General features: G+C 38.6%; 1 protein-coding gene across 1 annotated transcript in view; it reads left to right on the top strand.

The window, feature by feature from the left end:
- The window catches only part of LOC127933823 (cell adhesion molecule-related/down-regulated by oncogenes-like), a 55,304-nt gene extending 50,375 nt beyond the window's left edge, over nucleotides 1-4,929 (top strand). The window contains exons 17-19 of the mRNA XM_052530837.1: nucleotides 850-929; nucleotides 3,819-4,081; nucleotides 4,293-4,929. Of these exons, the coding sequence (XP_052386797.1) occupies nucleotides 850-929; nucleotides 3,819-4,081; nucleotides 4,293-4,447 (498 nt within the window). The 3' untranslated portion in view covers nucleotides 4,448-4,929. The remainder of the gene's footprint in view (nucleotides 1-849; nucleotides 930-3,818; nucleotides 4,082-4,292) is intronic.
- The last annotated feature ends 21,210 nt before the right edge of the window (nucleotides 4,930-26,139 follow it).

The raw sequence follows: 26,139 nt of genomic DNA, 5'->3' as shown, positions 1-26,139 counted from the left end.
AAATATATATAGCAAAAAATGATTCTCTATTGGAATATGTTATTTATTTCTGTGATGTAAAGCTGAATTTTCAGCATCATTACTCATTTGTCATATGAGCCTTCAGGAGTCATTTTAATATGCTGATTTGCTGCTCAATTATTATTAGTACTCAATTATTAACAATGGTTGTTGTTGTTATTATTGTCAATGTATAATTTTTTTGATGTTTAATATTTTTTTGGTAAAAAGAATGTCCAAAAAAACTGCATTTATTTGAAATATAATTTTTTATGTAACATTATAAATACCTTTACTTATAATTTTGATCCGTTTAATGTGTTCTTGCTGAACAAAAGTATTATTTTTTTCTCTTTTTTGGGTCAAAAATTTGTTATTTAATAATAAATGTTTCTGGAGCAGCAGATCAGCATATTATAATTATTTCTTAAGGACTATGTGACACTGAAAACTGGAGTTATGATGCTGAAGAATAAAAAATATATGTAAAAAAAAATTCACAATATTACTGTTTTTTTTTTGTTTTTTTTCGTATTTCCGATCAAATAAATGCAGCCTTGGTGAGAAAAACAGATTTCATTCAAAACCCTAACTTAACTAACAAAAACGGACAACCCTAATTGTTTTTACAATATAGTATAATACAGTAATATGTTGTGTTATAGAGTATTATAGTGAAATATAGTATAGTGTTTCCTGATATAGTTTAGTACAATGTGGTATTGTACAGTTAGTGTGGTATGTTAAATAGTAAAAGTAAGAAACAATACTATGAAATACTTAGATGTGAGTGAGAAATGAGAAGTGAAATGCAGTTATTGTTATGTCTGATGTGTGTTTGTGTGGCAGGGTGGAGGGATATACACGGCTCTGTCCCAGAACGACTCGTCGGACTGCATGAGCTGTCAAAACTTCTGCAACAACAACAGGTGAGGAAGAGCGAGATGTAGGACTGGAGGAGTCAAGCCCAGTAGCTTGTTAATGTTTGGTGTTTACATCCCTCAGAATGATGTTTTGCTCAGCACGCCTCCAGTCAGCAAACCAATCATCTGTTCCATCTGGTTCTCATTTCACCCCTGACCTGAGCTTATTCTGTTCTGGGCTAAACACACACACACACACATGTGACGAGGTTTGTTTGTGTACTCTAGTGTGTCCGGCAGTAACAGTTTACACTGAACGCACCCCTGCTACAGTCTTAATGAGCGCAGTGTTTATTTAGCCGCGGTCAGCGGGAGAGCTGAGGGAAATCCTTCTGATATCAGCGCACCAGCTAACCGGGAGCGCTTTATATCCCTGATTACTTCTTGAGTGAGCATACAGTTATCTGCATGTTTATTTATACTCTCAGGTATTGTTTGTTTATGTGTTTATTTGAGTGTGTGTGTGTGTATGTGTGTGTGTGTTGAAGCCTCTGTGTCTTATCAGCATGTGCAAACACACAGAGACACAGGCTGTTGAGTCTGGTCAGGCAGCGTAGAGACTCGCGGAAATAAATCTGTGATCTCAGATGCGATCAGAGTTTGAGATGCTTGTTTCAGCTGGTCAAAGGCTCGAGCTGTACTATACAGGTTTTATTTACAAAAAAAAAAAAAAAAAATAATAATAATATAATTTTCAGCATTTATGTGCTTCTGAACCTGTGTGACTCTTCGGTTAAACACAAAAGTAGAGATTTTGGAGAATGTTCATGTTCACTGGAAGTATATTGTGACAAGGGATGTAAACACCTTTGGGGTTTATAATAAATGTGGTAAAAGTGGCATGGATGATTTATTTATTATTATTATTTACATTTAGATTTTCTTTGGTGTCAACAAATACTCTAAAACATTTATAATTGAACTACAATACTAAATGTTATCTTTAGCAAATATAGAAAATAATATTATTTGTTCATACTGTGCATAATAATGTTGCCCAATGCCTAAATGCCCTTTAACTGCTTTCAACTAGTTTTTAGTAGTTTGTTTTTTTATATTTATCTACACATTTTGTTACTTTAAATAAATGTTAACAGAAAAAATCACTTTCACTTATATATTATTATTATTATTATTAGTTTTTTAATTTTTGTTAAATATTTTTAGATAGTTTTCAGCCAAGGTATAACTTTTGGCGAGGTACTAAAATAGCTAAAACTGAAATAAAAATGTATATATAATATATAGATATATTTTTTGAACTATATAGACATAAATAATAAAAATGACAATAAACAAAATATCTAAAACTTTAACAAATATTAAAATAACAATGGAAAATGTCAGAATAAAAACTATATTAAATCATTTACTAGTTTTATAAACTAAAAAAAAAAAAACAAAAAAAAAAAAAAAAAAAAAAAATATATATATATATATATATATATATATTAGGGGTGTAACGATACGCGTATTCGTATTGAACCGTTCGGTACGACGCTTTCGGTTCGGTACGCGGTACGCATTATGTATACCGAACGGTTCGTTGGAGTAATTAATTATATTTGAAAAAAAAAAAAAAGAGAGAGAAAGAAATATAATGATATGCGTTCAACAAGGTAGCCCAATAACCCAAACAACGTAACAGGCAACGCCCCTGACACTCCCGAAGAAGAAAAAAACACCATCTTATATGTTTATGTTAGGCTACTCAGCAGGCGCTCGCTCACTCAGTACACGCTGAAGGCTCGTTGCAAAATAGCCAATGCGTTTAACAGACTAGAAATGAGAAGATCCTCCAATAACCAACAGGTCTGGTGTTTGGGTGCACTTTGGATTCCCTTTAAGCTATAATGGTGATGGCAAGAGAGTGGTGGATAAAAAAACAACGGTATGTCGCATCTGCAACATGACAGGGTACACCAGCGGGATTACAAAAAAAAAAAAAAAAAAAAACCAGCGGGAATATCTGGGATATATGCGTCAGTACTATCTGGGAAAAGACGAAAAAAAGGAGAAACATGCACGCAGCAAACTATCCCTGCAGCATTTAGACACTATAGCTTACAGGGAATCCAACCCAAACACCAGACCTGTTGGTTATTTTAGGATCTTATATTTCTGGTCTGTTAAATGCATTAGACATTTTGCAACGAGCCTTCAGCGCGTGCTGAGTGAGCGAGCGCCTTAGGGGCCGTTCACATATCGTGCCTAAAAACGCATGGAAAACGCTAAGCGCGTCTTTCTCCTCCTTTCCAAAGCGCTCGGGCAGAAGCGCTCATGAGGCGTCTGTCTTTGCTAAGCAACAATGACGTGCTCTCTCCATGAGACGCGGAAATTTCAGCGAAGGATAAATGGATTTGCAGCTCTAAAAATCGCTTGCAGTAGCTCTGCTACTGAATTTATTTCAAAATTGCAATCCATATACAACTATGATCAGCTGTTCCTTCATCTTGGCTGAGCTCTCAACGTTGTTACGGGAAAGGATGAAGCTGATTGGTTGGTTCTTGTCACATGACCCGCGGTGCGCTTGCGGCATTCTGAAAAGTTGAGATGTTTTTACATTTTGCTGTATCTAAAACGTATCGAACCGAACCGAACCGAACCGTGACATCAGTGTATCGTATCGAACCGAACCGTGAATTTTGTGAACCGTTACACCCCTAATATATATATATATATATATATATATATATATATATATATATATATATTAGACTTAAAATATAGTTCATATTTTGAAATATGGTCATATGCCCCAGTGTTGGCAAAAGGACATATGTTTATATCTGTTTTTTCATGAGAAAATGCTTAGTTGGTTCAAAGAAGTTCAAGTTTCAGTCTCGACACGTGCACTGGTCATTATTTCGTCTTGCATTTGTGTTTTGTGGACAGGTGTTACACAAAAACCAATGGCACTTTCTCGGGCGGCACTCTCCCTGTAATGCACCGCGTGGCAGCGCGCCAACCCAACGGGCTGGAAATGATGCCCCTCAACCCTGTTTTGTCTCGCTGCCATGGATGTGACAGCCCACAGCTCAACGGCTCCCAGGAGAGAGATCCAGCCGAAGAGTTAGAGGAGGGCAAGGCTCCACCCTTTTCCCAGAATTCCCCTCGTCTGCCAGTGGAAACAAAGTCCACCCTCGAGCAGCAAAGAGGTGAGAGAGTTTCAGTGCTATAAAGAGCTCTCTGATTCACTCTTCACTCCTTCTGAATGAGGAAACTCAGTGTTTCTTTTTGCCCTTCAGGAAATTATTGCATTGGCAAACTGTAAATTACCCATCATGCAATACTATTATACTTGACTAGACTGCCGCATACTGGAGCTGGTGCATAATTGTTTTCTATCTGTTTGTGTGTATGTAACAGGAGTTCAGACCGTGCCGCACGAAGACTCGGAGGGTCCTGTGGTGTGTTGGGAACGGCTTGGACTGCCTGATCTGGACTGTAAGGAAAAAACTGCCTGGATCTCTACTGGAAGCCTGACTGGAGATCTCATCCAGCCTACTGTGCAGGAGATCTGAATATGTTCAACCAGAAAACACTTATCAAATATGCATACACACTAAACGAGAGAAAGAGAACGAGAGAAATTGGGAACATGAACGGCCAGTGATGGAATGGTCAAAGACATTGTGTGACTTGAATTGGACGCTAAACTGACTGCTTACAGAGCTGGAGAAGACTGACGAGAGAAAGAAGAATGAAAAGAGACTTATGCAAAGACGCAAAGGCCGAAACGATCCCACTTGTGGGAGGACTTTTAAAAGTAAAAGCAAAAACTCTTTAGATGCCTTATTTATTTTTTGTAGTAGTAAAATATTATTTCATATGAATGTATCTGTTGTAAGAAAAAAGTTTGTCTTTTATATTATTTATGCTTTTTTTAATGAGAAACTTTGACATTTTTGTTGTTTATTTGACTCTGTATTTTTTTTTTCAGTGTGGAGTTTAGCCATTGTATGTGTAAAGTTTTGTAATAATATAAAGAGAAGATTAAGTATTACACCTATGCATTTCTTCCTCTGAAGTTTTCGTGCTATACCTTATTTTACACTCTTAAATTTCCAAACATGGACGAATATTTACATAGTTTCATATGGGCCCTTTACATGGTTTATTGCACCTCTAAAACACAAAAGTAATTCACAAGTGGAATCTAGGAAACCTGCAAGCTCAAATCTTAAACGTTTGGTTTTGAGTCCAAAATTAGGTTGGTCCCACTATAATCGAGTCTTTGGATATCCGAAATATCTGCTCAAGTGTCCGGTAATTGCAACAGCTCTTTGAAGTTTCCCACAGCCTCCCATCCACACCTCCTCTGTGCTCTCTGCGTCTCTTTTTTGTTAACCATAAACAAACATGCAAGTGTTTGAATGACCTTTGACCCTCCCAGGCTGGGTTGAAAGGCATTGATTGTGTTGACATCACATGAGTGTTCTTGTTTAGTTGCTTAGTGGAGCTCATTGCTGCGGTCTCCTTATTTCAGCTTAGGATGTGGTTTGTGCTCAAGTTGACCGTCTACATAAGCAGATTGCCAAAAAGTGTATGGTGCATTGTCATGTTTCCCAGTCTTTTTAACAGCTGATTTCAGGCTGGCTGAATTGAGATGTGTTTTCATAATAATTCCATCTGTCAAGGGATATCATATCGTTGTTTTCTTTTTTTCTTTTATTTCTTTTTTTCTGGAGATACGAGAGCTTGATGTACTAGGGAATTATATTGTAAATTTCAGACCCCAAACATCCTCCACCATCCATAAAGAGCATTTACTGACACTAAGCTTCAAAAATGTCTCCTCCTGAACTTTTGCTCTGATCACTGACAACTACAATGATGATAAAAATGTATATTTTCCCTTAAAATGATCTTGATCTAATGTTACCTTATCCTGACTACACCCTTCCTGTAAAATTCAATTCAAGTTTATTTGTATAGCCCTTTTACTATACAAATCATTGAAAGCAACTTTACAGAAAATTAAGCTATAGAATAATAATGTGCATTTGATCAGATACAACTGCAGGAAGGCTATTCCAGAGTTTGGGAGCCAAATGCGAAAAAGCTCTACCTCCTTTAGTGGATTTTGTATAGGAACTACCAAAAGTACAGCGTTTTGTGACCTTAGGGAGGATGATAAGCGTAGCGTGATGAAGGTATGCAGGAGCTTAACCATTTAGGGCCTTATAGGTAAGTAATAATAATTTGTAACTGATAAGGATCTTAATAGGTAGCCAGTGCAGAGACTGTAGAATTGGGGTAATATGATCATATTTTCTTGACCTGGTAAGGACTCTAGCTGCTGACTACCTGTAGCTTGTTTATTAAAGATGCAGGACAACCACCTAGAAGTGCATTACAATAGTCCAGTCTAAAGGTCATGAATGCATGAACTAGCTTTTCTGTATCAGAAACAGGTAACACGTTTTGTAGCTTGGCAATGTTTCTAAGATGGAAGAATGCTGCTTTTGTAATATGGGAAATATGGTTTTTCATAGACAAGTTGCTGTTTAATGTAACACCCAGATTTTTGACTGTAGAGGAAGTAGCAGTACATCCGTCTAGTTATTATTTTATGTTTTTTCTTGTATACATTATGAGTGATTTACAAGTATGTGCCTTTTCAGTATTTCCATATGGGGCAGTAGCAGGAATCGGTGCAAATTATTTATTTTATTGTCAGTTTTCGCTGTTGTCATGCTGGGCCACTTTATTTTTATTAATAAGTCATTGATGTCCCCATTTCAACTTGTGAATCAGAGTATAAATTAGCTAAATGTTATAAGAAAAGTTAATAAGATATTTATTGTACATGGTCTAACTTAATGTTCATGAGCTAAGACTGACATGTCACGACATCATAACTTGTCTAACCATGACTGAGACGTTGAACCTCTGAGTATTTAGCCCTGAGTTCTAAATAATGTAGGCTGGTTGGAGTACTGTAGATGGTGGCTAACAGAGATGGCCATTTTAGTCTCACAGTCCTCAGTAAACCCAGTCACTGACTTCCAATTACAGTGCCAACACTGCCACCAGACATTCAGGCCTGCTGGTTTTTCCCTACAAACCCTTTCGACATCATGATGCTTCCATCTGTCATTCTTGGTTGGAAAGAAAAATGAAGATGGAGGAAAGACAGGAGGTCTTGCTGTTGCCAGATTGTGGTGAACCGTTTAGCGCACTATCCAGACCACTTAAAGGTGGTTTCCTGAATTTTGGCTGGACCTACGGTGTCTGGATTAAAAAAAAATGTCCCTTCTGCTCCACTGGGCTTCAGCTGGAAAACCAAAGCCAGGATCTAAATAACAGGAAAAGGTTGGCTCAGAGACCTGAAGTATAAGAGACCACACAATGATATTGAAGATTATTCTCTTGGACCTGCGAATTTTCTTCATTATTGTGAAGATGACTTTTAGAGCGGTGGCCAGTATAGATTGAGCCACAAAAGCATTCTTGTAGTCCCTGATCAACAGAGTTTACATGTCAGGTTTTGGAAATGGTACGGTTCATTGGAACCTCAAACAAGGTGCTACTAAAAAAGTACCAGGTACCATGTACTGTACCCAGTAAACCGTATCAAGCCATACCATGCATTGGAAAAGTGTCATAATAATGTTCAGTTCCGTTTCCACGGAATAGAAAAACTAATCAAATGTATGCCTTGAATGCAGTGCGCTTTGGATAAATGTGTTTGTAAACTGTATAAAAGTGGCCAAGAGAATCAGAACCTTTTGGCAAGGTGCTAAATCTACAAGCAATTCTAAAAACATACATTCTCAGAAAAAAAGGTACAAAAGCTGTTACTGGTGCAGTATCTTTTCAAAAGGTACACTTTTTAGGTAGTAAAATGTACCTTTAAGGTACCAGTATGGACTCTTAGGTACAAAGGTGTACCTTTTGAAAAGGTTCTAGCCCAGTGACAGCTTTTGTAGTGTAGGCAAATGGTTGATTAGGGATGGAGCTAAACTCTGTAGGTCTGTGGGCCTACAGGACCAAAACTGCCCAACCCTGCTCTACTGAGAAAAGCCAAGAAACATTGAATGGGAAGAGGATACTGAAGAAGAAATAGTGACTATGACACAGAGAGAAAGAAGAGAGATGTTGACAGAGGTCTCAGGTCATTTGATGAAATGAAGATAAAGTTGAGGACCTCCTGATAAAGACCGGCTTCTTTCTGAAGTCGTTTTCTACTTACCCAGCCTCAACCCTGTCCTGTCTCTGAGAGGACCTGTTAGCACCCTGTCCAACCCCCTCCTCCGCCCACCATTCTTTGCCTGTCTCTTTGGCACCCCCTCAATGAATGTAACACTCATGAATTAGTCCGCATTTCTTTCTCTTTTCTTGTCTCTTGTTTCGGAGAGTGGCCTGATTTGACTCCGCTTCTAAGCCACTTATCCAGGACTCTGGCCCTGTCCCAGACCTCTATTATTTTAAGCAAATGTCAGCCCCATAATCAGCGTTGTACAAATAAACTACCATTTTCTTGACCAAGATCTCCACTGCCGACAGGAAATGTATGCAAGACTTAGCAGATCAGCTGACGATTGGTTTGTTATTCCATATGAGGTTTGAATTATGTATGGCTATCACTATATTTCTGTTGTGTGGAAAGAATAAAGGCCTCGTAAAGTTTATTTACAAGCTTTCTTTTAATCCTGAGGTCTGACCTGCATCTGTGTTTCTGCTCTTAATTAGACCAATGATGACAAGTCACTTATACATGCTGACAGGACAAGCTGTTACCTCAGTCAACCATCACAACATCTTCCAATCGCAACTGGTGCTGTGTGCAAGTCAATTTCATTTTTATCCTTACCTCGAGGGGTGGGAGAGGAGCGCAATGCCAGTCAGTATGGTCACTTAGATTATTTTTGCCAGGCGTGATATAACTGTTTTTCCTGGAACAATATTCCTATCAATCAAACATGTATTTACAAATGTGCATTACTTATTTTTTTCTGTGGCAAAGAAAAGGAGACAATTGACTGAATATACTGATGGATGAATTCCATACAGTGGTGAGACATACAGTTGTGGAGTACTTCAATTACTTAACACTATAAAGCAAATAGGAGGGTCAGCAAAGACATGTGATTCACTGACCATTTTCAAGTGCTCCAACTGGTTTTGGTAAAAACAACCCAATATATAACACATTTGAGAGTAAAACTGTGGCAGCTACCATTGCTTTCCTGAGTGTCATTAAGTGCCTCACACTCCAATCCAGGATGTTGCAGATATGCACTCCTCTTTTTGCATTTTTCTTCCTCTTTCTAATCAGGCATCAAAACGTTTTACTTTAAGCCCACTTGAAAATTATCTAGTGCATGTACCTTTTTGTTGACAAATGTGGGTGCTTTTTTAAGGATCTCATTGTACTGCCACTGTCCCGAATTTACCAAAACCATATATTATGGAAGAGTTTGGAATGACATGATGGTGAGTAAATGATAACATAATTTTCATTTCTGGGAAAACTGTCTAAGGCATATCATCGTATCATTTCCTCCCGATTGTGGATGGGTTGTGGTTTGCAATAGGGTTAGAACTATGTTTGTAGTTCCAGAACCATTTCCCACAGTACCTGGCAAAATCACAGTCATCAGTATGGTGAGTCATATCAGAGGTAGCAAAAGGACTGAACAATTGAAAGCATAACATTTTGGATGTGCTACAATTGTGGTGGAATCACAGTGCCTTAGCATAGCGATGGTCAAGGCTGAATTTCCCATCATAAAAATAATGTGACCAATATTTATATCGGTAGTTCTGGTTTTCTGACTGATCTATTGCAGCATGGAAGCCCAGACATGGTGGTTTACAGATCCGTTACTCAAGGCCAAAAGCTGTTTATTTCCCACACTAAGTTACTCTATGTTCCTGATGGTAAGCTGCAAACAAAATATTTAGCTATGCAGATATTCAGAGACAGTTTGACTGTGTTACTTGTACCTCAGATGGAATGATGGAAACTTAATGATGGCTGTGTCAGTTGGATGTGAATATCAGATGTTTTGAATGAAAAATGTGATTACAGAATTCAATTACAAAGTCAATGACTACGTTTACATGCAGCCAATAACCCATTCAAAACCGGAATATTAGCAATAACCCGGTCGCGCACGGCCATGTAAACACCGGCAAAAACCCGGATATGCTCATATTCCGTTTTTAAAAAACCGGGATATTATACCTGGGGTACCCCTTTTCTAACCCGAATATTTGGTCTTGTAAACGCATTTCGGCATATCCCAATCAAAATGTGTGTTCGGCGCATGTTCTATTCGCAAGGAATCTTGGTCTTTTGAGTAGAGACGGCGCATAAAAAAACCTGCGTGCAGTATAGCGGAAGTAAACAAGTCGAGGTTAACATGGCGAGACGCAGCACAGCTCCACACATTTGGAGCGAGGAGGAGACCAATTTTGTTGTTGTTGTTGTTGTCTTTGGATACAGGAAGAAGAATCGGAAATGAAGCATATTGCGTCTTAATGTTGTCCGTACATCCAGACGCTAACCGTGCGTCGCAGTTTACATCGGGATATTGGCGACTGATTACACATTCCATGTATACAGGAGTAACTCTCTCTGCTCACGCATGTAAACGGGTTTTTTGTTTTGTTAATGTTTCAGAAACCCGAATAGTGACCTTAACCCGACCATAACCCGAATTTTAACAGCTTGTAAACGTAGTCAATGTGACCAACACAGCAATGAACAGCAGTTTATTTGCATTGAAAAGTCATTTAATTCAAATGTGAATATGTTTATCTTAGGGAGTTTCCTAATTAAATCGCAGTGAAGTTATACTAACTATAACAGCTGGGTGTAGTAAAACCGAACCTTAGGCAGTTCATACATGTCGTATAAAGCCTTGGCCTCATCCAAAACCCCCCAAATCACCAAAGTGGTTGAGTTGGTAACCAGGGAAAGCTCTCCGAGGATGCTGGCTAAGGCCGGGAGTTTGGACCCCCAGACGTAGTTGTAGGCTAGAGGCTCATCTCACTCCCGGGCCTGGAGAAGACCCAGATGGACAGTTTGGGCACATCGGATCCACAATGAATGTGTACAGTGCTGTTTACTGTCGCCTCCACAAGTTGCCTGATGTACTTGATTTCATCAGGGTCTGGAATATTCTAGACCTAAGCACACACAAAATAACTTCATTTGTCAGAAGTTCCAGAAATCATATAGCCTAAAAGTAACCTGTTTTGTACCTAGTATTTTTAACAGAAATGTAAAGAATTATGCAGACTCAATGAAAAAGAAGTTTTCTTAATACAATGAATGAACCCTTAATGGGGTTTACCATATTAAGATGAAACAGCTAGCCATTTACTATGCCATTTATCTTAATAACCCCCTATGATCAGACACTTTTAAATCTTTAACTTTAAACTTAAACCTTTACAGGTGTGAGTACCATACTTAATATTAAATAATAGATATAGAAGACATCCAATCCAATTAAGAAAACAAAACAAAAAACAATCCAGTGATGTTCTAATTGTCTGGGTTTGGTTTAATCATAAACAACATATGACTGTGTTAATTACTTAAAGGCATATTCAGAACTTCCTGTTCAGCACATGTCTACTTATGTCTCCCCTTTACAAATGAACTCTCTGTCCCTTCTGCTTTAGATCGAGAATGTTCCTGACTGATTTCTGCACAGAAACCTAAAACAGACATTATCCTCCATCATTGCTGCTTCTTACCTTCTACAAAAACAAAGAGGAACTGTGCGATCCCCATGGTGCCACAAACTTCAGGAAATTCTGAAAGCAGACCTACACACAACAGGCATTTGGAAAGTTTCTCTTCTGTCCCATCTAAACCAGAACCTTCTTATGAAGAGACTTCTGGGATTCAGGTAACTGACAGAGTACTCCATCTCACTTACTTTAAATAATTTATTAGTGCCTCACACTGCCCTGGTGTATCTCGTATGGTTTCTTTCATTCTCTGAGGCAGAGAGAGCTATAGAGTATCTGGAGGTGACACTGCACCATTCATTATTGAGCAGGCCGAGGGACAGAATGATTGCTACCTGCTCAAATAAGAATAAGTTCAGAAAAGTTCAATGAGAAGAACAAACATTGCAACATACTATTTACTTTGGTAACTAGGTAACAATCCCTTCTGGGAACATGGATTACTAGAAGTGTGAATGTTCACACTGAAACCAGTTCACACTGAAGGCAGGAAGTAGAATTACAATGAATTCAAATTCAAAATCATATAACTGTAATCAAAAGAACATTTTTCAAGACAAATTCCTTGTTGAAAAGACTTGAAATCAAAATGTTTCTAGATAGATAGATAGATAGATAGACAGATAGACTGTAATCCTCATTTACTTCATTAACTGACTTGTTTTCTTTCTTATAATACATGTTTTACAGGCCTGTGGGAAGTTCTCTTTCCTCCCTTTTTCAAAGATGTGAGCTAGAGGCTTTCCATCGTTACACCAACACTCTAATTAAAAGGGGCTTGGTACTGCACTTCTTCAGGAAAAGTTGGCCACTGTATTTTTAGAAAAAAAAAAAAAATATGGATGAGAAACACTTTCTAAAAAAAAAAAAAAAAAATGAAAACCAACATGGCTTCTGAGGTCAGTGAGTTATCCAAATGGTTGAGCAGAGGTGTATGCCACATGGTTGGGATATTACAAATTATAAGCCCACACCCATCCATCCACCCATCCATCCATCCATCCATCCATTTTTAAGGTCTAAAATGTTCAAACTTCTAGGCTTTTAAGTGAGTTTGTCTATTTATCATTCATTCTATTGTTCAATAAAAAATTTTTTATCACTGCTTAAATTTAACATTGCAAGTCTGATGATTCACATATATTGCATTGAACAGAATGTTCTTTGAGCATAACACCACAATTCTGCAAGTTAAAAAACAACCCCTGCTATTTTATTTCAGCAGATGCTGCATCACACAGCGGCAATGATGAAAGCTAGATAAAAGGCAGAGATTCCAAAGCGGAGTTGATTTGTGATGAGAAGGATGAGTGGGCCTGCTTTTGATAGGGCGGACTGGTCGACCAAATTCCTTACCGGTGAAACACATCCCTTATTAAAAGCAGTCTGAGACTGCGGAGGCCAGACACATCTGCTCCAGCAGACCTGAAGCCCTGGGAGGGGAGGAGAGTTAGAGGGAGGCTGGAAAATGTTAGCAGTAGAAAAACAAAATGTTTTGAGGGTGTTTTTTTTTTTTTTTCGAGAGGGGGGAATGCTGATGAGAGGAGATATGATTGCAGAGGTCGGAGTGGAAGGTATTACAAGTCTCTGAGTCTTATCTGGGGCCTGTTTGCTGGGTAAAAGCTTTCAGGTGTAGTGCCCTTTCAACACAGATCCGACTGTGCCTGGCAGGGGATTGGCAGCACTTTAGAGTGAGGCCCAGATTTCGATGAAGAGCACAGGTCTGTTGGAGTGTATTAGATGGCAATAACCTTTTGAGAATAGTGTTTCTAGTAATTCTAGTAAACAAAATAGTGTTTCTAGTAATTATCTAGAAACTCCTACATCATATCATTTTTGATACTGCACAGCAGAGGCAATAATCACTTGAATACATTTAATTTAAAATGTATGTGTGTTTTAATATCGCTGGACCAGTGATTTTAATAAATGATTTGTTTTTAAAAGTTTGCCGTGTGAAACCGTATAATGAATTTAGCGTGTGGCCTCAGCTAAAACGATTGCAGAAAATGTTGAGTATGTGCAGATAGTCTGTGTGGCATTGATGTATCAGGCTAAGCTCTGCGTGTAGTTATCGTGCAGCGCTGCGTAGTCTCCTTCTGGGTTCTTAAATATTTAACCTGGCATTTCCCCTAGCCGAGAGCTCCTCTGCTTTTTTTGTGTTTTCTCCTTCTTTCTAGTGTCCCACATTTGGGACTGCAGTCTGCGTTCACACAAGTGCACACTTTTTTTGGTCTTCTAGCTTATAATTGTGTTAGATAGGGAAGAGGTCAGGTCTGTTTTATTCAACATCACTGCATGAAGAACTATTCTCTATTCTCATTGTCTAATTTTCCCTTGCTTCCTCTCATCTGGTCTCCTCCTCTTCCTTTTTTCTTCTTTATCTCATCATGTCTTCTTCTTATATAATCTCACCTTCTCTCCCTCTTTGCTCGTCACCTCTCAATTTATCTCCCCTGGTCTCCTCGTCTCCTTTCTTAAATTGTCTCATCTTGAACTGCCTTCTTTCATCTTGTCTCCTCTCCCTTGTATTATCTCATTTATTCTTCGTCTCATCTCATCTCCTCTGTTGTCCTATTGTCTTACTTTTCAATTTATCTCATCAACATTGTCCCCATATTGTTTCTTCTGCTCTTATTTCCAATTCTTCTCTTTCTCATCTCGTTTTCTCATTTCGTCTCTTCTCTTCTTTTCTAATCTAAACTATTCAACTCTTTCTTTTGTCTAACTTTTCTCCTCGTCTCACAGTCTTTTCTTGTCTTCCTCATTGACTCATTGTCTTGTCCTCTTGACTTGACATGTCTTCTACTCTTGTCTCATCAGTCCTCTTCTCTCATCTCATTTAGTTTTCCCCCGTCTCTCCTTGTGTAGTTGCATTTGTCTGTTCAGCGTTGGTTTGGTCATCTAGACCCTGTGTCTGAAGTTAGAGACAGATGCCCGAAATACAAGCATGATGAGAAAAGAGAGGACGCCTGGCAGCAAAAGTGGATGGCATCGCAAAGACATTTTCATAACTTTCAGCCACAGAAGGATTACAGTGGAGCCCAATGGCTGATGGGAAATTCCAGCAGCATCGGATTTATCCAGACTAGCTTCAAGGAGGGTGGAGGACAGGCCCTGCTTATTCATTCCTAATTCTGTCATTACCATAACTGCTGACAGCTCTGTGTTTTGTTCGTACTGTACTCACAGACCACATATCCCAGTCATGCTCAGAGTTACAGTAGACTGTTTACTAATATCTTTGGCTGCCACTCCAAGGGCAATAACGCAATACTTCTCACAGGCCCACTCCGGCTCTTAATGATGGAGAGGGGCTTGTGGCCTGTCAACAAAGTGTGTCAGGCTCTGAATGGACGAGCTTAACTGCTTCTCAAAGTGCCGTGGATGTATTTGTGGCCCTGCCAAGCAGTGGACACACTAGAGTGAGCTTTACAGCACAGCTGACCAACCATCGAGGGAGCGAGAGACCCGTGGCATGGTGGGACCGGCCTGTGTGCGTATATGCGCCAACCACAAAACCCTGGAGAGGGTTCGCTTGTGTTTCGGTGGAGTGGTTGTGAAGCGGAACACAGGTTCACGTCAGGGATCATGCACACCAATGTGTGTATAAGAGAAGAGGGCGGTCCGCCTGACCTGAAAAGAGACAGATGGGAAAAAGGCACCACAGAGGCCTTCTGCAAACAACATGTGGAAAGGCTTTGGCCTCTAATGTAGCGTGGAGCATTTATGTACTGCATGCAGACAGCTCTACTGTCCATCAGAGAGAAGACACTTCGGCACTCGCAACTATGTCTGCGGTTGAGAGGTTCCTCTTAATCTTACCGACCCCCAGTCGGATAAAAAGACTCCTTCCGGGCCGTAGCCTCAGCGACTCTGCTTCAGCTGTTCACTGTGTGCAAGTGCTTACCCACAATCCTCCCTTAATAGGCCTCGTTGTTTTCCCGTATCTTGCCAAAGGAAGCTGAAGGGAAGGAGAAGCTTGTGAATATATATATATATTTTTTCTTTTGGTTTTACATCTTGGCGCTCTGCTCTTGGCTCTAGCTGGCCCAAACATATATGAAGCATTCACAGGCTCCACAGTAGGATTTCCTGCACTTGTGTGATGTCATTTTTCTCAGGGTCCGAGGAAAAACTAGAAGCTCAATTTGCACTCTGTGGAAAAAACGCTGGGTCCGTTTAGACGTTTTGCAAGTGTGGCCAGTTTGCTTAATCTTTAGTACGCTCCACACACTCTCCTCACATTCTCATTGACCCCTCTGTGATCCCACAAGATTTAAGAAGAGTTTTACAATCCCTCATTCGGTCAGTAGGAAAATATGGTATCATTCTCTAAATGACTTCCTGAACTCTCTCTGATGTCTATCTCGTATCTCCTCAGCTCAGTGCAGCCGGCTCTATTTTGCTCCCAGAGCTGCTTGTTTGGGTCTCAGAGCCAGTGAGCAATTATGTGCAATTAGCCTTTACAATCCAGTGTTGCTTCTGATGATCTCATGGATAAATGGCGTGGGGATAAAGAGAGGATTTTAGGCTTTGCGTTGAAATCTGAAGGATAGCTGGACGGAACAGGCTTCAAAGAGATCAGGCTGGTGCAGTCCTCTCAACACCTGGCTAGATAACAGATGAAGGACACCATGAGGAGACAATGCTGAGAACAACTGGCACAGGACTACAGCGACTGGCCTTGAGCCAACGTGCATTTTTACAGGTTACTGTGTATGTTTCTGTCCTTTATTGTAGTAAATCATTTTCAATTTGTCCCTCATTTTGTAAAAAGCTGTGTATTTACAACAGAAGTCCAGGGGACAAGTATAAAAAACTGTGAATGAATGTATAAAGTAATAGAACAGTCACATTTTTGTCCATATTTACTTATACTTTGGAAAATGTGATTATGTACGCAGAAAATTTTTATGTACTGTAGACTGAAAATGGTCTGTCATTTCTCAGTTCTTCACATGCAGACTGCATTTTGTCATTTTTATTTATACTTAGTCAGATATAATTAATACTTTTGTTTAATACTTTTGTACACACTACTGGCCACCGTGAGTATGTGATTTTTTCAATCATAACTGCACTATGTGGGTGGGTAAGTATCCTTTAAAATATCTAAATCTTTAAAACATCTGATCGCTGTCTTTTTCACTTTTTTACATTATTTATTATAAAACCATTGTAGCAGTATAAGTTGTTCATAACACATTTTGAGAGACACTTTAGTATGAAGAAAACTCCACCAACAGAAATCAAAAACGGTAACATACAAGCAGAAATTCTTTCTCCTAGAAAAGTAGTCCCACTTCAAAATGACAATTTAGACAACCCTTTACAGTAGCTCAAATATAAAGCATTTACACTGAAGTATTCATGTAAATATTTAAACAAACATCACAGTTTCGCTTTGAAACCCTCCACTTGGCTCATACACTTACAGTGTGGGTGTAGCATGACACCATGAAGCTTGCTCCAGATTATTCCTTCCACTTAAAACTGTACAATACTTCTGAAATAATTTTTGCTATACTCTAATTTGGATTTTGAAGGTAGGCTTTTCAATACAACATTATATTAGATTTATTTATAGAATTTGGAGCTTTGGAATGGTTTCTTGAGGCAATGTACAACAGAAGATCCGTCTTTTACTTTTACCATATTCGCTTGCAATCGAAGAGTGAGATTTTCACATCAGCTTCTTAGGCTGCCACTATTTCATCACACACACACACACACACACAACGAACACCAACGGATTTGCCCTGGAAAGCCACCATTGCAAAGTTTTCTCTCTCAATGGAAACCAAACCACATCGATTCCCATGACAGTGTTTGAAATGTACAAGGATAATAAGCTTTCTTAACACTTAGAAGAGCAAACAAACATTGGTGCACAGACGAACAGATGAGTAAACAAATTATCCTTAGGAATGCCCCTCAAGAACGCGGCCACAGAGAAAAAGGACGTCTTATTTTCTCTCACACGCTTTCGCTCTTTCCATCTGTCCGTGGCTGGAGGTACTGGTTTACCGACCTGTTGCTTATGCAGCTTTTTTGTGGGAGTCAAAGATATTATAGCATTACATTTTTTTGAAAAACAAACTTGAACCCTGTTGTGACTTCTCCATCTGGGAACGGTAGAGGGCTTGTCTGAAAGATAAAAACGATATGAATGGCTTCTGGCAATGCCAACAGACAATCTGGGATCAATTACAGGGACAGCGTTCTTAAAGTAAAAAAGGGAGGAGGGTAGGAACAGACTCAGTGCTACAGTCTCACCCACACACACACACACACACACACACACAAGACTGCTAATGCTATCTGTGTCCTGTAGCTTAAATAGTGTGTCTAAGGCTGTGGATTGGTTGGTCTGTGGGTAGTTGCGGACCCTCCCCGTGACATCGGTCCCCATAATGAGGTTCTGCAGGGAGTTTCAGAACAAGGCATCCCAGGCCAGCTGTATTAGTTTGTTGGATCATTCTCACTGTTTTTCAGTGTCTCATCGCCCATTTTATAATATGTACAGCTATAAATAAAAGCACAAATATGTGTACAGTATGTAAACTTACAGATTTGCAAATGAAAGACATTAATGCTTTAATGAAACACTCACATTCATCCCTAAAATCTAAAAGAACACACTTACACTGATCTAACTTACACTGGTGGTGTCACAAACTGTGGAACATATGCCAGGCAGCCCAGGAGCAGTGCATTGTGGGAGCAGCAACGCTTAATGAAAGGAATACGAAAAGCACAAAGTAAAAACAGAGGGAAAAGGAGGAAAAGAAGAAGAAAGGAGGAAGACAGAGAGAGACAAATGAATCTAATGCAGTCCAGATTGCTAGGAGCGCTCCGTTCCAGATAAGACATGCTGCGACAATGTTCATAAGTGTGAAACCTGGTAACACAGCGATTTAATTTAACACAATAAAGATAGTCATCACGATGGAGTAAAAAAACAACAACAAAACAAAAACAAACAAAGAATATATATACAGGTGCTGCTCACATAATTAGAATATCATCAAGAAGTTGATTTATTTAACTAATTCCAAGACACAAGGACAAGACACAAAAGGTCATTGCAAAAGAGGCTGGCTGTTCACAGAGCTCTGTGTCCAAGCACATTAAAAGAGAGGTGAAGGGAAGGAAATGATGTGATAGAAAATAGTGTACAAGCAATAGGGATAAGCGCACCCTGGAGAGGATTGTGAAACAAAACCCATTCAAAAATGTGGGGGAGATTCAAAAATAGTGGACTGCAGCTGGAGTCAGTGCTTCAAGAACCACTATGCACAGACATATGCAACACATGGGTTTCAGCTGTCGGATTCCTTGTGTCAAGCCACTCTTGAACAACAGACAGAGTCAGAAGAGTCTCGCTTCAAAAAGGACTGGACTGCTGCTGAGTGGTCCAAAGTTATGTTCTCTGATGAAAGTAAATTTTACATTTCCTTTGCAAGTCAGATTTCCAGAGTCTGGAGGAAGAGAGGAGAGGAACACAATCCACGTTTCTTGAGGTCCAATGTAAAGTTTCCACAGTCAGTGATGGTTTGCGGTGCCATGTCATCTGCTGGTGTTGGTCCACTGTGTTTTCGGAGGTCAAAGGTCAAAGCAGCCGTATACCAGGAAGTTTTAAAGCACTTCATGCTTCCTGCTGCTGACCAACTTTATGGAGATGAAGACTTCATTTTCCAACAGGACTTGGCACCTGCACACAGTGCCAAAGCTACCAGTACCTGGTTTAAGGACCATGGTATCCCTGTTCTTAATTGGCCTGCAAACTCACCTGACCTTAAGCCCATAGAAAATCTATTGTGAAGAGGAAGATGTGACCCGAGAATGCAGAAGAGCTGAAGGCCACTATCAGAGAAACCTGGGCTCTCATAACACCTGAGCAGTGCCACAGACTGATCGACTCCATGCCAAGCCGCATTGCTGCAGTAATTCAGGCAATAGGAGCCCAACTAAGTATTGAGTGCTGTACATGCTCATACTTTTCATTTTCATACTTTATGTTGGCCAAGATTTCTAAAAATCCCTTCTTTGTATTGGTCTTAAGTTATATTCTAATTTCCTTAGTTGTCAGTTATAATCATCAAAAAATAAAAGAAAAAAATAAACATTTGAATTATATCAGTCTGTGTGTAATGAATGAATATAATATACAAGTTCCACTTTATGAATGGAATTAGTGAAATAAATCAACTTTTTAAAGATATTCTAATTATATGACCAGCACCTTTATATATTAGGCTTATTTGGCACCTTTATGTAGGTTTGGTGCTGCCATATGTTTAAGCCTACTGAACCATAATTTAAAAACAACATTGTCACATAGTTGCATAATAAATATAATCTGAAAAACTGTCAAAAATACTTTTCAGAAATATGACATTACAATCATCATTCATTGCATCTAAGTAGCACCATTTATAAATACAGTGCGTCTAGAGTTCTTGTTCCGAAAAAGTTTGAGCCGTTTTAGGAAAGTCTCTAGCGCCATCTTGTGCTTATACGTGTAATTTGGGCGAGATATTGGGCAACATTTTTACCCCCAGTTTATGCTGGACTCCACCTATGCTGGAGAAATGTCTGACATATATAAATGCATAAAAAAAAATGACACATAAAAGTTACATACTATCTACAAACATAATATGCATTTCGACTATAAAAGTATATATATACATATTAATACATATATATATATTAAGAAAATACTTTTATAGTCGAAATGCATAATATGTTTGTAGATAGTATGTAACTTTTATGTGTCATTTTTTGATGCATTTATTCCTACTTCAATAGAAAGACGACTATTGTCTTGTGCTTATGCAAAATGTTGTTTGATTATGTGACTGTTATGATAACACATATACTGTATAGGCAGTTTATTTTAATTAGTGATGTGGTGGACCAAATAATTCATAATAATGAGCAAAATGCTGTTATACCACATCACTTGTTAAGACAGCTCCCCATTATTATTCTAATACTGCTCTGGTGATTTCTATTTTAAAATATTTAAAAATGTGTCACATTATCCTTCAGAATTCATTTGAATATGCTGATTTGGTGCTCAAGAAACATTTCTTTTTCTTATTGATATTAAAAACAGTTGCACTCAATATCATTTATACTGAGATAAAGTATTTTCAAAGGAATTTAATAATTTGATTCAGCAATTGATAAAAAGTGACAGTAAATACATTTATAATATTACAAAAAAAATAAATGCTGTTCTTGTGAACTTTCTAAATATCAAATATTACTAAAAAACACTGTTTTCTACACTAATAATAATAAGAATCATTATTCATAATTAAGCACTAATAATAATTGATAACAGCTGAGCAGCAAATCAGTATATTAGAAAGATTTCTGAAGGCTCATGTGACACGGAAGACTGCAGTAATGATGCTTTGCATCACAGGAATAAATTACATTTTTAAAATATATTCAACTGGAAAACACTTCTTTAAAATTGTAATAATCTTTCACAATATTACTATTCTTACTGTATTTTTGATCAAATAAATGTAGCCTTGGTGCATAAGAGACTTCTTTCAAAAACATTAACACATTTTATTATTCTAAATTTTGCCTGAGTATAATTTAATTTGGCAAAAGTTTTGACAGTCCCTCACAAATCAAATCCTAATGTATTATTCATTGACAAAATAACAGACTCAAACAGCATTATGTTATTCTAGTAAACACACTTATATGCACATGCAGGTGGCAGAACACTGTCCACCTCCAATAACATCGACTGCTGGGATATTCATCAATTATTTAGTGCTGCATCAGCCCTGAAAAACCTTACATTAGCCCAGTTAACACTAGAGTGCATGAGTGTTAACGTGCTAATCAACAGGTAATTTCACCACAACTGGTCAGAAGTGAAGAACATGAACCATTCTGCACACCTGCACGTAGAACGCTTCTCGTTTAGATGTGAGATTCAGATGCTTTTATATGGCAGTGGATGAGAGCAGTAGCAGGCTAATGCGGAGTGCTTTCAGAAATGAGGGTCACTGATGGCGAGAAGCAGGTTAAGATGACTTACACACACAATGGCAGGGGTATTGTTGTCACCACGGAAACCATTAGTTGCCAGGCAACTGACCTATCAAGGCAAGACTGTGAGCGTGTCAACTAATGATGGGATTCCAGCAGCTCAGAGTGTTAATACATCTGCGTGATGTTGGAGTGTGAGAGAGAAGGAACAAACAAATGAAAGAAAGCAAGGAAGGTGGGGGGAGAGTAAAATTGCTTTAAAAATGTAAAAAGATCAGAGATTTGGAGGCACTGAAACTTGAAGCATGCACAAAATCTGATTTCAGATATTGAGAAGAATGCATTTAAAGGAAGTGACTCAGTTTGCCTTCAGCAAGTGTTATGACTGAATGTCCATTAACGCCAGTCTTTGTATGAAGTGTACCTGGCCTTGGAAGTGTTCCAGCCTTGAATGAACCCTGTCATCAGTGACATGTCCTTCACTATTTGAGGACAAACTGCGGTGAGTGGCTGCTATTTCTCATCAATGAAACAACCACAGAACAAAGACAGAGTGGCAGAAGAGATTCTATACGAAGTCTTTGTGAGGTCTATGGAGTAGACTTCCATAGAGTCAACATGAAATCAAAATGGATGCTATTTACTCTCTTAAATGCATGGATATTCATTTGCTCCCTCATCTTACAGCTGCGACGCACCAAACTGACCTCAAAAGCAGAACTAGTGCCGACAAAAGCTGACTGTGTGAACGCCACCACAAACTTAATTACGATTGGGAAACTCTGAACTTTCTTTAAAACCAGAGTTTCCAAGCTGGGGGAGTAAACATGTCAGGTGCAATGAATGTAGCATCCTAATTGATGGTACATTTGTTAAAACCAATGAAAGCGCATTACAATAAAACTACTTTACATGTACAAAATATCATTGTATTGTACAATTACAATAGCAAAATATTACGATTTAATTGACAAAGCCTTCATTTAATTAAAGGGACAGTAAGTAGGAATTACTCCCATCTAGTGGTGAAATTGTATTTTGCATTCAAACTAATTTTGCTCTCCAGCGCCTCGCTTTTTCAAATGCGCGTTGCATCTACGGTAGGCGATATGCACCAAAAAGCTTTGACAGGATGTATTCTAATAGCACTTCGTCGAGTTTTCCTTCAGGTGAACAGGTGTGTTATTTCAAACAAACTGCAACATGACCATAAACAAACGAATGTTACAGTATGAATTACTGACTGTGGAAAACATGAAATATTGTAATTAGTAGTTATGTCTTCTTTATTCGTTATATTTTCTGAATAATGTGCATTGTTAGATATAAAAAAAATATTGTAATATAGATTGTAACACTGACTTACCTGTCGAGAAGAAAACTGGCCACTTCAGTGTCTCTTTTGAAATCTTTATCAAGCATTAGCTCTTTCCACCTAGAAAAAGCTTCCCCGACATTAACTCTTGTTTTCTGTAATCTACGGTCACGTTTCCTTTTACGTTCTATTTTTGACTGTTTCGGCGACGATGTTTTCTTCTCCTGTGGCGCGGCATATGTATGGTCCATAATAAGAATGCAATCCAGACTTTTAAACTTGCCGGTGCAGTTTCAAGCGCCTCTCACTGCTCTGCACCTGCGTTTCTGGCTCTGACCGAAAACGCGTTGGCTTAGTACTTTTTGTCCCTCTCTGCTATTATAGTTTTGCAAGATGGCGGAACTACATGGAAGCCTCCGTCGACCTACCCGTCCCATGTATATAAAGATAATAAATTCTTCATTTACGAGGATTAGTTTAAACATTGGCATAGGTATTTGTACACCATTGAGGGCATATTTATGAATAAAAATATTGATTTTAGATAATAAAATACCTAAAAAGTTACTTATTGTCCCTTTAACAGAACCTTCATAAATTGAATAAAAACAATAAGCAAAACACTTGAAGTTTTAGAAGTGGAGTTGAAGAAATGGTACAGAAATTTAGAAACCGTAAATCACCATTTTGCTCAGAATGAAGTGACATGAATGCACATGATGCCATAATTATGACTTCCAAACGTGTAAATATATACTTGCGAGAGAACTTGGAACAGATCATCTCTGTCTGTACCAGCAGGTGGCAGTAGTCAATATTCGTTATATAGAAAATGCAGCAATTGATTACCATTTTGAACACTATTCATGTCACTTGTGTATTGGAATGCTAAAGTAAGCTTGCTTGATAGCCTCATTGACTGCCGACACCAATACAAGATGCTCAATTGGCCAAAAATACTATTTTTTTTGGCCACTTGAGTATGTTGAATTGGCGTTGGGTGGTCAGTGAGAGAGATCACTCTGATTGGCTGTTCATCTTAAAGAATCAGTGCTGTCTGGTATGAAGAAAGTGAAGCTGCTTTATTTGTGGTTGGTATATTCACAGTTCTAGTTTCGGTAACCCTTTTTAAATGACGAATTTAGACTACTGCCACCTGTTGGTATAGACAGTTATTTCCCTCTCATGGCCATTGGCTGTAGTCTGTCGATAAGTTCACACTGTAAAAACCAAGCTGACAGATTCTCATGATGACCCAACATTTGCTTTTTGGTAAATCATGTACTGTCAGATACATTTGAATCATGCCAGAATAGCATAGTTACAGGATTTAAGCCCAGAATATATTTATTGGGTTTTTAATACAAACTCTAGAGGCAGGCTGTCACAAGCGGTTTCCAGAGGTCCACTGTCCTGCAGAGTTTGGCTCCAACCAGCTCTTTTTAGCCCAAATGTTTTAGCCGAAACACAAGTGACATGAGGCAACAACACTGTCAACTTTCAATGCTGCTAGGTTTTTTTATTTATTTATTTTTTTATGTCGGTTTGGTGTGTTATGGCTTTTACAGATAAGAAAGAAATGGAACAGACATTACAACAAACTCCTGGAGACACAGCAACAATAGATGCCAGCCCCCGAAATAAGAGGGGGTTATGAGATACTCGCAAGTTTAAATAAATACTTATTGGTAATAACTTCCAAAGAGAAACTGGACAAGGGTTAATGTATGTGTGTTTTTTTGTCAAAACTGAAGTATACTTTAAGCTTAAGGCTTTACAAACAAGGGGTCACCTAACTTTGCCACTTGGACACCACAAACTCCTCATACTTTCAATCTCTTCAGCATCCAGCCCTACATTTTTTACATAGAATACTCTGTCTTACACAAAATATGTCAAATATCATTTGAGTGAAGCCTAAAATGAATAATCAAAGTGATTACTATACTATCTTATCATCCTCCAAATGTTGCCTGTGCCAATTTCGAGTAATTCTAAAAAAAAATTAATAAAATAAAATATGCTGGCTATACACATATTGTAGACTCCAAAATATTAGTCTTATTACTACTATCAGATTCTCAATGCTTAATAGCTTGAGTTTTCCATTGGGACTCATCCAACCTGCGCTCTCTCTTTCCGCCGGTGGCTGTCTGTGATAGAGTTATTTCATTTTTCTATAAAACACTGATGTGGGGGAAGCTCCGAGCCTCCAGAGAACTCCCCACCACTAACAAGCCAAATTAAACTCGGGAAAGACAAACAAGGCAACAAAGAAACACAGTTACTAACACACTCACGCTTCTCTTTAACCCACCTTAGTTCCTCCCAAAGCTTATTAAAAGCACTTGGTAATTACTTAAGTCACTGATTTGCCTGCGTAATTAGATGCTCTTTCTTCCAATTGCTCCTGTTGCACCAGCTATTCTCCTGAGATTTGATATATTGGTGGCTGGTGTTATTCAGGTTTGATTATTTTATGCTGATCTGATTAATACGTGACTTTGACAGTCATAACCATTTCCTTTCTGCCTCAATCATACATCACTCTTCCTTTTTTATCATTCCCTCACTCTTATCCTCTCCTCTTCTTATCCAATTCCATCAGACTCGCGGAGGGTAAACCAATTTACATTCTTGTTTTGGTCTTCAGATCTTTGCCAGTTTCCATGACAACACTGCTTCCGCACTCTTTCTCCTCCTCAGGATCTTTCATTCCCCACTGTTTTGCTCTCCTCCTTTACTCTTGACCCGTCTCATTTTCGTTCTCTTTATATTCTGTTTGCTTCTTGTGTCTAACTCTCATTTCCTTGCCTAATTGATGCGCTTGCTGTCGTGGCACACAGCGGCTGACGGTAACAGTGGAGAGGGGGGATGCATCCCAAACGTCTGTATTAACACACATCACGCTCTCTGTGTGTTAAATGATCAGTGCCGGGAGGAAATGATTTGGGCGTCTCTCTGTCTCTGTTTCAAAAGGCTGTCTGGTCTCTGAGGCTTTTATTTGCTGCTGTTTGCAGACCGAGGATGATTTTATATGGCCGATATAATTAAATAACTGTGTGAATGATATTAATCATCACATTCATTGGGTACAGGCATATAAACTACTCATTATTCAGCATAAAAAAAAAAGATATTCTGTTACTCTTCCAG

The sequence above is a fragment of the Carassius gibelio genome, chromosome A18 (assembly GCF_023724105.1).
Source record: "Carassius gibelio isolate Cgi1373 ecotype wild population from Czech Republic chromosome A18, carGib1.2-hapl.c, whole genome shotgun sequence".
Lineage (NCBI taxonomy): Eukaryota > Metazoa > Chordata > Actinopteri > Cypriniformes > Cyprinidae > Carassius > Carassius gibelio.
Note: the sequence above shows the minus strand (reverse complement) of the source record. Positions and strands in the feature narration are given on the sequence as shown.